This window comes from Parasteatoda tepidariorum, chromosome 7 (assembly GCF_982258835.1).
Source record: "Parasteatoda tepidariorum strain Cologne lab strain chromosome 7, Ptep-v5.0, whole genome shotgun sequence".
Lineage (NCBI taxonomy): Eukaryota > Metazoa > Arthropoda > Arachnida > Araneae > Theridiidae > Parasteatoda > Parasteatoda tepidariorum.
The window spans coordinates 66,358,875-66,373,921 of record NC_141761.1 but is presented as its reverse complement, the minus strand read 5'-3'; the positions used below and the strand labels follow the sequence as shown (position 1 = coordinate 66,373,921).

At 30.0% G+C, this 15,047-nt stretch overlaps 1 protein-coding gene across 1 annotated transcript in view; it reads right to left on the bottom strand.

The window, feature by feature from the left end:
- Window positions 1–8,642: 8,642 nt before the first annotated feature.
- Window positions 8,643–15,047, bottom strand: part of LOC139426087 (furin-like protease 1, isoforms 1/1-X/2) — a 192,961-nt gene continuing 186,556 nt past the window's right edge. The window contains exon 15 of the mRNA XM_087167959.1: window positions 8,643–13,283. Coding sequence (XP_087024085.1) covers window positions 12,775–13,283 — 509 coding nt within the window. The 3' untranslated portion in view covers window positions 8,643–12,774. The remainder of the gene's footprint in view (window positions 13,284–15,047) is intronic.

Below are 15,047 nucleotides of genomic sequence, written 5' to 3'. Positions count from 1 at the left end.
ACCCGTTCTTCACACGGGGAGAATAAAAAATAAGTAAAAACTCAATAAATCAGAGCAGAGAAACATTACGAAATCATGCTCTTAACTGAAAAGCATGTACAGGCACAACTAAAGAGCTTGATGAAAGAACCAGGTAAGTGGCATTTTTAGGGAAGTTAAGGAATCACTACTTTTGTCTTCTTTTAAATCTTAACATAAGGAATCACATAAGTTTTCAGTATGCTAGCCTGATTTTTGTTTCAAATAAGGCAATAAGGTTTTATTTTTTAGGTAATTTTGTTTTATTTAAAATTAGGAACAGTAAAGCAAAGAATTATTCGTCCAGCTTTCTACTAAATTGGTAATAAAATAGTTCGAATGCAACTTTTTTTCCATTCCTTTTTATCATTGTCGTCAATGATAGTATGACGATTTCTTACGGTTCTTCCAGACAAATAAATACCTTTACTCCATTTCTTTTGCTTTCAAGAACATTGTTCATTTCTTTTATTTCAATATGCACACATTAATTAATTAAGCATAATTGAAGTAATTAAGCTTCATTGGCACAAATTTTTAACTTTTCTCCGAAACGAATTAGTACCACTTTCCAATTAATGTTTGCTTTTAAATACATAAATACTTGTATTTTTTTCTATTCCTTTACCATTGGTGTTAAATAAGTAATCTTTTTAGAAACATTGTTAAAAGAATTAATATAAATAAAATAAAAGCACGTGGTATCAGACAAAGTATAAATTTGGTGACGCAGACACGCGTGCTACCACGTAATGTTCATTGAATTCATTTGACCTAGCGAATATTAAATAATTAAAGATTTTAATACGTGCAATAAACTATTTTTTAATCAAACAGAACTATTAGCTAGCAATTATCACTGATGTATCTTTAAAATATGTGAAAATTGTATCGTTAAATTTAAAACAATGGCTAACGCTTAACCAATCAGAAAACTTCATTTCGTTTTCGCACATCCTAACACGATTTGTCGTTGAATGCTCTAATGTCGACAGTGACCTTCCTCGTGCTTTGAACTATCTGTATGCCAAGTTTCATAGCTTTCGGTCGGATGGTTTAAGAGTCTATGCGGGACACACTCACCCACACACCCAGACATTCATTCTTATATAGATAAGTTAGAAACAGAAACTATACATTTACCATACAAATTTGCTAAACAACTGTATGTAAGTATTCTCAATTTGCAGTATGTATGTGTCTAATAGGAAAATTATGAGGACCTATCTTGGCATTAAGCGCATGATAGTAGTAACAAGCCATTTCTTAAACTTGTGCTATTGCTATACAACTCTTATAAAAACTACATATACCGTTATGAACTAAATTTGTCATGAGTTACTCTCCTAACTTACCAGTAGCAGGAGATCTAATAGTTTCTATGACGCGTATAACAGTAAAAGAAATATCACTCTTACACGGAAATTTACGATCATCTTCGATTAAAGATTTATACACCTAGTTAATTTGTTAAATTTTAAAAATGAGTACAGAGCAGTAATTTGTGGCAATGATTCTACAGAAATTTTACCAGTAATAGTAGCGTTTATCAAAACTGAAATGAAAATGCATTTCAATTTTCAAATATATATTGTTAGCAGATTGATTTAATAATAAATTTATGTAGACTCTGACAATAGCAAGTGAATTATCATTTTCGAGCGTATGCAATTGTGAGTTTTTCGTTTAAGTATTAGGGGGACCAGAAAGTAATGTCGTTTCGGTACATTTGATATTTGTGATCAAGATTTCATTTTTAATCAATAATATATTCACCCTCGTTAGCAACAACCTTTCAATGCCGTATCGAAAATGAATCGAAATGGATCTAAAAAAATGGATTGGGTTATAAGACTAACGAATATTTAATGCACCGAAACGACATTACTTTCCGGTCCCCCTAATATATTCAATATTATTTCAAAGAAAATAATTATGAATGTTTTCCTCGCAAATTAATTGTTCAACATATTGATTTAATTGCAAATTTATGTAGCCACTAACTACGGCAATCGAAAAATCATTTCTAGGCAACTTTTTAGACTTCGTCCCATCGTCTATTTATTGGTGCTATTTATTGCTTAATATAACATAAATAGAAATATTGTTAAAGATGATGTTTAGAGCAAAGCGTAAAATTCCCAATGCTATTTAAAATGATGTATGTATAAGTTTGTGAATTTTTTCTATGACATATATATTCAATATTATTTTAAAGAAAAAAATTGCGAAAAGTTTTTCCTCTCACCTTCTGAAATATTATTTGAGTAAGTTGATCCATAGAATAATGTTTTGTCACCGAATTTCGTTGTATTTTTTCGATTATTTTGAAAGCATTTAATAATGGCTTCATCCATTAGATTTTTTAGTGCTCTGGGATTTGAATATTTCCATTTTTAGTAGTTATGAAAACTGAGATTTTTGTTGTGGAAATTGAAATTTTTCTTTTTATGTATAAAGGTAATATGTATTGAGTTTCGCGAGAAAAGGGAAAGCTATTTCGTTTCATTCTAAAGCAGGAAAATGTTTAATGTTCCCAATTGCAAAACTATTTATTTTTTATTGTTTATGTTAAATATTTTTTCCCTAGAAATACTTTAAAATGCTTGATATTTGATTTCATTCATACATAAAATATTACGTCAGTGTATAAATATATAAATCTATTGAGCCTTTAATTTTTATAAGAATTTCGAAGCAAATGTTAAGATTTATATCTCGAAAAATCTCTCAATCACTTAGTTATTTAATTTTTCAAATTATTTACTTATTTATTTAAACTTTTCTTTTGAATTAACTCTGTATTTTCCTTTGTCCAGTGTGTAGGAGAACTGCATTGAATCTCTTATAAATCCCGAGCCATTTGTGCTTATGTTTTGAAACTCGAAAATCAAATACAGGGAACACATTTTGACCCCGGCCTTTGACCCCGACATTTTGACTAAAATTCGTTAAAAAAATTCAAATAGTCTGTTCTGGTGACGTTATTGAAAAATGGACTTTTCGCATTAGTTTAACATTAGACATTGTTGTAAATTAAATTGTGGACGATTCTGCTTATAAGTTTATTGCATTTTCTTTAATGTTTTGTTATTTTTTGTAAACACAATGATCCGCCTGAAAAAGTTACACCACCGAATTAGTATTTTTAAAGTTATCTGAAACTACGTGTCTGTTTTGTTTATAAGTTTCACTTTTAAAATTTGCTTTTAGAAAACTAACTTATATAATAAACGTTAAAAAAGAGGCATGTACTAAACAGCAAAATTAAGGAAGAAAAGGTATTGTTTCGTGACAGGAAACCGCAAGAAAATCATCTTACTATTATTGACGCCGACTTCAACTGATAAGTACTACTTGTCTTTTAAATAGGTACCAAATATGCAAGCTACTGTGGTAACAGAAAGGGATACATACTTGAGAAAATTGCTTGATTGTGCAAAATTATAACTATCATGAGACGAACTTGAGCAATCAAATAATACTGATTACGGTTTATCTTTATTCTGATAATATGAACTTTTAAAAAAGTATTTTGCTTAATCTAATAACGTAAATCCACTGGAAAAAAATGCAGAAACAATGGGTTTTTTAGGATCATTAATCGTGTTCGTATATGTCTTACAGTGTTGTTCATGATTTCGTAGTGCTGATTAGAGCTGTGGAGTTGATAGTTCAAAAGTATAAATCCAACTCCGACTCTGGATTTTTTCAAATTTTACTTCATTCTGAACTATAATCGATTGAAAATTTTAATTAAATCTCAGGAAAGTATTAATTAGCACACTATCATCATTAATCATCTTTTGTGTAAATTTTTTTGAACTTATAACTTAATTGCTGTTCTTATTTAGGGTCGTTCCATGAAGACAAACGTTACATTGTGAAAAGTTTCCTTATATTAAACCTTTTTTTTTATTGATAAATATTTAATATGTTTTTAAAAAAAACTATGTGGATATTTTTAATAACCTGCTATTACTATGCATAAAAGAGAAACGGATGAAAATTACAAATGTTTATTTGTAATAAAAATGCAAAATAAGAGCGACATTGCACAGAAAAGACTGGGATTAAAACGTATTATTTTCATTTTGAAATTCTTCTTTTTCCATGAGCAGTAATAGGATTTTTTTCACATTTATTTAAAAATAAAACTTCTAATTTATAGGAAGCAACGGAAGAGACATGAAAAGACACATCGAAAATGACAGCGAGAGAAAAAAGTCGTGTGAACCGATGTTACGATTTCTGTGCGACTGGTGCTACAAATACAACCTTAATTAAAAATTTTAACAACCTTTTTCTGTAATTATTGCAAAATATTTGAAAAACTACAATTTTATAAGTAAAATAGTTAATAAGAAATGTTTAATGAAGGGAAGCTATTAACCCTTTGATGACGGCTGGTACATGGCTTCGACAAGCAAAGCGCCGTAAGCAAAATGTTAAATGTTTATTTTTTTTTATTATAATTCGCGAACTAATTATAAAATGCTAAACTTTTTTTTTCATCGTAAACTCTGTAACATCTACTCATCTTTGAAAAAATATCTAATTTGTTTCATAGAAATGAGTATCTCTTAGAATATGACAGATTGATTATCTCATTAGCTAGGTGTTATTCATTGGTATTTTTTTTATTTATTCATAACTAATTTGAATCTAAATTATTTTCTCATTTCAACAATTTTTAAGTTTCACTTTTTAAAAACCAGATTACAAAATTTTTTATATTTTTGGGTTTTGAAGCATAATTTTTTATGCATAGACTTAAATGTTCTTGTAGCTCAATCAACCACAATCACCAGTTACAAAATAGATTTTGTTTTGATTAGAAAAAAAAAATCTAGTTGATGTAACATAAGAGTTCGTTCTTGACAGCAGTTGAGAAAATGAAGGTAACTTAATCAAAATTACATCACAAGTGATCTATGTAAACTTTGGTAACTGCAAAAAAAGCCTAAAAGTGCTGCAAAAAAATACTGTCCTCACCAAATTTACTATTTTTAATACTTTTTGAAAATTATAAAACTCAAATAATTATCAAATAATTATAAAATAAATTCTCAGGTAATTATAAAATTATAAAACTCAAATAATTCTCTAGAATTCATATTGAAATCTAGATGGCAGCACTAGGGATATGTGTTTTGCAATTGTCTTATATTATTATTTCGTTAAAATTTTTGATGAAATTATTACTTTGTATTTTTTGATCTCCAGCATTTTTTAAACAATAACAAGGAATGTGATATCATTTTTGAAGATCATATAATATCATTTTTTTAAATGACGCAACATTGCAGAACAAACATCGCAAAACAAACATTGCATTTTATATTTTTTATTTACTGTTCGACTTATCACTTATTAGAATGCAATGTTTATAAAAACAAACATTGTCGTTATTGATAAACCATTTTTTGCATACGTAAATTAATTCATGCAAAAATAAAATTTCAATATATGACATTTTTTCAAAATTTTATTACTCAGCTATTCGACCGATTTTATTCAAACGTTGCATATTTTTCATGTAAAATAAAAAAAAAATGTATTTCGATATTTTATAAAAATTTGTATTGATTCATTTTTTTTCCACTAGTAAATTAAAAAGTATTTGTAAAAAATTAACCATTCAGATGCAAAAAAATTCCTGCATAGAATTTTCTTTGGATAAACCAGACAACTTCTCGCTCCTAACTAACTTATTGGGACAATAATATCCGGATTATTGCTCATATTACTTCTCATAATTTAGGGATCTGGAATTCGAATCTATTTTGGAGGGTTCCAAATATAAAAATCAACACAAAATTAAATATTTTTAAACCTGTTGCTCACTCCATACTTTTGTAGGAATTTAATCTTTTATCTAATGAATTTAATCTTTAAACTTAAACAATCAACTAAATATTACAGCTTATAAAGTATATCAACTAATAATAAGGTGTAAACTAACTGTGGGAAATTTGAAGTTTTTAGAATAAATAGACTGCGAAGAAAGTTTAAATACCTTCAATCTCTTCAAAAAATAAAATCGTAATTTTTTTTATATGTCACTGTCTAATTTGTATGCACGATCTGTTAAAGGTAGGCAAATATGTATACGCTTATCATTATATGTAAAAAAAATTATTCAATTACCGATATTTTTGTCTATTAATAAATTTGTCAGGATGACATAACAATAAACAACGGAAATTCAAAACTATTGCAACATTATGTACATGTTGAATGAAAAAATACTGAAATAATTTCCTAAAAAATAAGAATTGAATTAGGAAGAAAACAAAATCTTGGAGTATTTTAGTGTTAAAATATTTCAGTGTAAAGTAGCACATGAGCAAAAGTGTTGTCTTTTCAATTGGTTAGTAATTTTTTTCTTGATAAAGCGCTAAATTAATAAATGCTATAATAACATTTAATGTAGGCAGAGATACAAAATAAACAAAATAATGAATTTTAATGTAGATTTAGTATTTAAAATAGCTTTCGTCTTTAAGTAATAGAACTTTTCCGAAAAGTCCTTATACCCCCTCGGGGGTGGTACCACATACATTGGCAACCAATATTCTTCGTCGGTAGTGGATACTTCAAAAAAATACAGTCTTTTTTTAAGATTTATAGCTGACGGCCATGTTCATCATTTACATAAACATTCTGATCAAGATGTAGCTGTTGTTTGGGGTGGTTACTCAGCTCCGAAAATTGTCAACGAATTCGTCGAGCTTTCCATTTTCTGTCTGAAATTTTGTTTGAAGAAAAAACGATGAAGTAAATTAAACGAAAAAACGAAAAAAGTTTTCTTGGAAATAAAAATAACAAGAGAATATTCGTGGAACCGCTCAAGGTTTTACAAAACCTAATCTCTGTGTGATACTGGCTGCTCAAGATACTGACAACTGATTGTCATCGTTGCCCTTTCTGTGACTTATCGATATAACTCTGCACTTGCAGTTGGTGTGGACTTTGACATTCCTCTTTTCACTGTATTTGTCCCCAACATGCAGTAATAATTTTTTCTAGAAGTTTAAGAGGAAGAATGTCTGATTGCTAAACCAAATCATTTAATTATAAATTCAATAATTTAATTTTACATTTTGTGTATTCATACGATCAGTGGATGCGATACCAACGTCTGGGTTGTTCTGTCTAGGCAGAACTAATTTATCAGATTATTTTTGTTGCATCCAAAGCATCAGAATTAAAGCACATAAAACCTAAATCTCCAAGCGAATCAAGCGAATTTTTAAGGCAGAGGGTGTGCTTCTGATTTTTCAGTGCCACCATCCGTGACCAAAAATACGATTTTGCCACACACATACGTCAGAGCCCGTTTAACAAGGACTCATTCACGCACCTTTTTATCCATCTGCAAATCGTAATTTTGATCCGAGCTTGAGAACAACTAATCTCCAATTCAATACCCCAGGGGTATTGATTTGTTATGGAAACTCGAGTCCCAGACAGATTTAACGTGCATCAGTTACAATTTAATAAATGGGGATTCTTCGACCGGCTACATTCGAACACGAGTGCGACACTTCCTACTAACCTGGCCATCTCGGCCCTCAACAAATGTATTTTGTTTGGTAAATTAAAGGACGAAATTTGAAGTAAATGTCACAGCAACCATATTTAGTCTCCGATGTTTGCCAAAATCGACATTTGAATTCAATATTGTTTCACAAATTACTATGGAAAGACATATAGATGTCTTTAAAAATATAATTAACTTATCAGAGATGCGTTTCGTGCTCTGTTTTATTTAAAGGTTTCTAATAAGTCACATTCTCGCATTAGGTTAGAGGAAAATACACGTGACGTTCTTAAAAAACCATCCCAACCACCACGAAAATATAGAGTTTAATAGTTTGGTTTGAACTATAATTTTTGGAAAACAAAATGACGAGTTATCAGAGAGCTTTTCAGAAATATGATAAATTAATATTTTTTTTGGCATGAATTAAATTAGTTTGTAGTGAAAGATATGTGATTTCAATAATATGGTGCAACATACCAAAGATTTCGTGACACAATCAGTTTATTGAAAGAGACTTTTAGTGGCTGCGTAATCTCCAGAAAAACGGGTGTAAACTGGCCAACAAGACCATATGATATAGCTACGTTTGATTTTTTTTCTGTAGGATTGTTTCAAAAAATTATTTACTATAAACCAAAAACACTACATGGTCTTAAACACTGAATTATCCGTGTAACTTTTGAAATAAAAACACCTATGGCAAAGTGGACAAAATTGCAGGTCCATTGTTGAATCTTTAAATCCAGACGTGGGTATTTGCATTAAGTCAATTTTAAATAAATGCCATGTATTAAATATCGAAAACTTTAAAAAGAAAATCACAATAATAACACTCATCGCAGTGAAGTTTATTTTTAATTTAAAAGTATACAGATCTTACTTGTAACCCTTTAGTTCAAACTATAAGTTTTATTCAGTGAACAGAGAAACTGCACATCTTATCACCACTTTTTAAAACACCGCGTTAAATATTACTCATGGTATTTTAGTTTTAGCAAACTTCAACAATTGTATGGTTTAAAGTGAAATAGTGTTTTGATCTGAAGAAGTAACAATTCACAATACACAAAATAGATGCATTAAATCATCAAACGATTTATTCAAATTTTATTTACATTTAAATACAACTTTAAGATACGTACTATGATTCTGATATACAGTCAAACGTTTAAAACAATTAGCATGCACAACAAAATAACACTTTTTTTTCTTTCACAAAGTGCTATAAGATTGCCATTTCAAACTGAACTATAATCAAATCTAAACTATTTTTCAAAAAAAAAAAAAAATTAAACACCTTCAAGATGTTCTCATGATACATGAAAAACATCAGTAGGGAATGAAGTAGTATATATGTATTTCTGAAAATAAGTTTGAACTTAGCACTATATTATCTTTAAAGAAACAGATTTCCATTTGTCTAACGGCTGCAAGTAAAGTAGTTAATAAGGTGTTTATGTATAGTAAAGTGCCTCAAGCTCCAAGGTAAAACGAGTCCACCAGGGAAAAAATGCGGAATTAATGTTGCTATCTTTAAAATGATATGAGATAAATAGATAAAATGAAGCATAGAGCAACATCAATTTAGTGAGAGAAGATAACTTCAGGACATTAAGGCTTGGAAAAGAGCGTTCTCTTGTTTATTATTTCAACAATGTGACTTGACGAAAAAATGTTAGAAGGAAAAACTAGCTATCAAAAGATGTACAAATATTAAGAGAAATTGTGAACAATGAAAATCAAATTATTTTGAGATACCTGGTTATCTTCTCTTATTAAGATCGGGTTTTTAAAATTTAGAGATGGAAATCACAAACAAATGATTAGCAGCTTTAAATCTTCCTTTTTTTAGCATTAATTTTTCCCAGGCGTTAATCGTTCTGAATGGTGATCTACAACTTTATAATTAACTTTCTTCATTTCGTATCGTTTTCTAATTTTGAACGCTAACCCCACAGTTATTCACCAGGTGGCACTGCCAGCGGTACCGTATGGCCACTTTACTGTACCTAAACATAATTAAACAACTATGGTCACAGACATTAAAAAGTTAAGAAGATGCATATAGTTGGTTTCACGCATGTCAAAACTTATCACAAATTTGAAATCTTCCCGAAGTGGTGCTATTCACATTCATACAAAATTTTGCACAACAGTGGTAAATGGAACAATGCTTAAAATTTGGTTTTGTACTGGATGAACAATGATTTTTCAAATGCATAGACTAATTTTTAAAAAAATGCTAACTTGTGATTCACATAATCCATTTTTATAATCGATCTATGCATAATTTTTTCTGTTCTTAAACGTTGTCAAACATTTAAAAAAGTATTGCAATTAAATAGTTAGTTTAGAAGGGAAAAAAAGTTTTTTTTGGGTTGATCTTAATTCGGCAGCAAAATTTTAAATTATGTTTAAAGCTTTTAAATTGAAAAAAAAAAGGTGTACATTTGAATTTTAAATTAAAACTTCAATTTCTAGGTCAGTTCAATTGAGTGCACTACCAAAAATAAAATTCATTTTTGACGATTCAACAATTTTTGAGCCTTTATTTCGTTATTTTTGACAATTTCATCTCTACTATGTCCAGCTTGTCCCGTGATCACGTCACATTTGACGAAAGGTGGAATTTTAAATATCTTCCTTATAAACTTCTTCCTTACTCGTGTGTCATCTCAATGCATTTGGGGAGTTTTCCAACATTTTATTTGTTTAATATTCTAAATCCTTTAATTGGTATTACAGTACTCGCTTATTAAACGGACCTTTAGGGGTTTATTCCTGTCCAATGGCTCAGCACTTATTTACTTTCCCTGTTTTATATTCTAGGTCGTATTTTCTAACCAATTGTGTGATTGATAAGTTGTATTGAATCTAATGCCTTTGTCTGAATGTGCATCATCAAATTTGATGAAATGTTCTGTCGTAATATTTCTCAGTAATAATTTCATCAATAACGAAGAAAATCTCGTAAATTATGAATATCGTATAATTCTGAATATAAGTCAGTCTATGTGTATGCCAAGAGTACGCTTTTTCTTTGAAAATTTACCCGACATTCAAAACAAATTAGTCAATGTAAAAAAAAGAAAAAAATCCATCTTTGTGAATAAATTTCAACTTTTGCTTCGAAAAAATATCCAGTGTCGCACCGATTCTTCCATTTCTACTTAAGTTTTCTATTTTTCTCAGGCCTTTCCCCTTACCTGTCAGAATGGGCAACATTAGTATTGTAGTTCAACTTGGCAAAGAGCCAACGTAAATTAGACTCTAACAGAGAGAGCTACTTGAACTCTGAAGTTAGTGTATTTAACATTTTCTGCACGTTATTGTTCTAATCATTATCTGTTTTAAAATTCGAATGAATGGTGAAAGAAAAGGCAAAGAAAAAAGTTTATATTGAAAGAAACGGATATAACTCGGTAAATTTAGAATTAACATGGCTGTCCTGCATTTCTTGTGATATTTTGAAAGGAATGTTCAAGAGGAATTTTTGAGAGGAATAGGCGAATTTGGTTATTTAGCCGACGCTATAACTTATGATGTTTTCGAAAATTACCCAGAAATGCACGATTTATGTACGAAATTATACGGTATCAATTATTACAGTTTTGAAATCTTGTTTCCATGAAGATAAAGATTAGTGAGTTTAAACTTTTTCCCAGTAGTTAAGTATAATGGCAGTATAGTGGCTTTACAATAAATGTAGTGGCAATTTTGTGCACTTAATATATCACACAATGGTGAAACATGGAATTAGCAATAGACGTAAAGTGTTTATGTTTAATAATTTTAAAAAAGTTAAATGTTTCTTGATAGATACAACTGCAATTCAATACAAACAAAATTACCAATACACATTTTTTTAGATTCTTTTTCAAAAAATCATCATTTTTCAACAGCATAAAGATACACATATTTCCTTTGGGTAACAAAGATACAATCATAAATATTTTAACAGCAATTTTAACTTTTTATATCATCTCGATATGTTACGATATGCAAAAAAATCGAATTTTTACCAACTCCGATATGTCAGAAACATTTATATAGTGATGATGAAGTTGGTGACGTAACAGCTTGTTTATTTCTAGTCATTGAAACTCATTAATCACAAATGGTTTTGAAGAAATAAAATCTAAATTCCATATGTTTACACTTCTTCAAATTAAAAACATTAATATTTACTTACGAAAATTTCTTATTTGTTTTAAGAACGTGTTTGTTTTTAAAACCAATCTTAATTCGACAAAAAACTTGATTTTTTTCCCATTTAAAAGCCATTGAAATAATATTAAACTGATCCACACAGTTTGAAATCAATACTATTTTAAATGCAAGTATTATTATAAAAAATCTGCAGGTAATAATAGGTTTTAACATAAAAAGTAAACTAGAAAATATACTAAGATACTTCTTTATTATGGCTATTGCAAATATCGCTCAAGAGCATGGTCAGTATTAAAAAAAGTGTATTATCATGCGTAAGAATACGGAATTCAGTTGAAAAAACATGATATGCAAATAAATATGGAACAAATTATGTAGTGGAAAACAAATTTATGAGCAACAAGTTACATCACACAACAATATTACGTGACACAATTATAATAAAAATCTTAATTTGGTAGAGCCTTAGTTCAAGTGCATTGTATTACACGAGGCTCTCAATAAATAGCAGTAGGTAAAACTCCTAAACTTAATAGCTGCTTGTGACAAAATGCACAAAAATATCCATGATTGGAATACTAATAATAAACCTTTTATTGTAAAATAAGCGGAAACAATTTTAGAGACAAATATCACATGAAGAAAAATACTTCTTGTATTTAAATTAAATTAACTATACATTTGAGGGAGGGGGAGTTTATAAAAGAGCACGTCTTTAATAGACACATAGAACTTGAAAAATAGTAATGATAATATGGCTTCTGAGCTTCTACAACTTTTAGAGCTCACTGGATACCAAACATTTATGTAGTTCCAAATAAAAAGGTGTATAATGACTGTAAGTAAAATTTTAAAATCTTTGCACCAGTGATTGATTTTAAAGAAATGTTCCTCACTAATGAATTACAAGTTACCTTGTAAAAATGGCGCAAGCTCAAAATTCCGAAGTCACATTTACTTATTAACCTCACTTCAACGATTTGCTGAAATGGAAACAACAACAACGATTCACAACAACGAATCAATCACACTTACTATCAAAGTTCACCATCACTATCGTAATAAGGTATCACTTTACTTCCAGTTATATCTGGAAGTGGTTTTTGCAAAAACGACGCCATTGCTTCATTCTGATTGGGTGATGGCCTTTGCTTAACGCTCACATATTCTCCACCAGCTTTGTTGCTCTTCCAACATGGTGGTGGCCAAAGTGATACAACCACGTATATTGTTAAAGCAACAGTTATAAGGCAGAGGACAGTAAAGACGCCAACCACAACATCGTTCCATGCTGTGAATGATTGGACTTCGTCCACCATGACTTTCGGCTCGCAGTACCCATCCATAAGCAGCGCGTCATCGTGGCACAGTACGCATTGATAGTCATTAGGGCCATGGCACTCTACACAGCTGTAGTGACACGGTAAGCAAGCGGATGTGGTTAGCTCATGTGTGCTACGATAGTTGCCAACAGCGCTTCCATAGTGCCCAGATGGGCACTGCAGAACACATAAACCTTGGTAGGAAAACTGGCCTTTAGGGCATTCTGAAATGAAATGTCAAATATTTCAAATAAAAGTATATAAAATATTCAGTGAAATAATACAAAATATTTGAATAAAGTAAGGAAAAAATGGGCCACCCTGCTTCGGATTGATGGGTACTAAGCTGTTTGGAAGTAAAGGTATCCGATGCGCAATGTTATTTAAATTGTCACTATCATACTATTGGTCTCAAGAGTAAGGTTTTTTTGAACTACATGACACGTTATTGGCCGAGAGCTGGTTGTTGAGAAAAGAATCCATAGGCTAGTCATAAACTTCATTAATAACAATAAATAATAATGTGCACCAATCATACCATATATTTAATAAAGAACTCACATAATAGCCAGTTGTTACTCTAAAGAGTCATTAAGGTTATTACACAACTTCGAGACAATCGGATCAAAACGAGAGAGGTAACAAAAGAAAACGATTTACAAAAATAAAAAAATAAAGATGGCACTGAATACAATGATGGCTATTAGAATTATCACAACAGTTCCAGCTAATGGCAAAGCGTAAGTAAAATACATAGCCTAAGAAATAATATAAAACGGTTCCATAAAATCTAAGAAAGATTAAAAAAAAACAAATTATTTTTACTTAATTATTCGCGTAGTGAGCGACATAAGTTTAATATTTTGTATACACCAGTATAAATTGATGCAACACGAGAGCATGACAAAGTCCTTATAGCTGTTATTGCATTCAGTGTAATTTTCTTCTTTTAATTTTTTGTTATCGCTTTCTTATTTTAGCGCGCCTTCATTAATGCGTTTTTCCAGAACTTGAGGGTCAGAATTATCGTTATAGATTACATTTTCCAGGTTTTCGTTTTATTTAATATGCTTCCATTTTTGTATCTTTTAATACATTCATACATTGGTGTTGAATGCACTTACGTCTATATTTTGTCCAATTGAACAATGTTGGCCAGCCATTAAAAAAAAAGTGAAACTCCGAAAATCAGCAGAACATGTGAAAATTTTAAAATTTTAATTTGTAAATGGCCGATCAGTGAAAAATGTGTTCCATAAATGCTGGGACACTCAACTAACTATCCAACATAATAGTCTATCAAAGCATATTTTTCAAAATTACGTAAATAAATGAAATGAAACTGGATCAGTCTTACATGCGTCAAGAGTAATCTACGCTGAAAGTGTTTGTGCAACAGCAGTAGTATGCATTGTAAGATCGTGGTGTTATAGTAGCCGTAAAGTGTGATCTCTACCGAAAGATAATAATCATAGATAATTATTTCATAATCGATAGATAATTATTTCATAAGGATCATTCGCGTTCAGTAGTTCCAGTACGATGAAGTCACGAGTCAAATAGCCAAAGAAACTAGGATTTCCTGTATCAGAAATATTATCTGAATCATTGATCAATAAACTTTTGGACCATACGTTAAACATGATATCTATAAGAGTATTTCAAAACTAATAACTTATCCCACTGCTGAAATAATACATGTCATGGAAGCTCAACTTTTCCAAAATGATTACCTCTCTTTTAACTGATGATTGACCCACTGTAATGGTTTACACGATGTGTTTTTCAGATGATAAGTTAGTTTATTGAATCATTCAAATTATTCACTCAATTACGTAGTAATTCATTTATTCACAATAACAATTTCAGTCAAATAATCATTCAATTATTTTCTCATTTCACCCAATCAATCATTCAGTAATTCCTTCATTCGCTGCATTGTTCATTTTATCTCTCACGCATTCACAAATTCTTTCATTATTTAATTT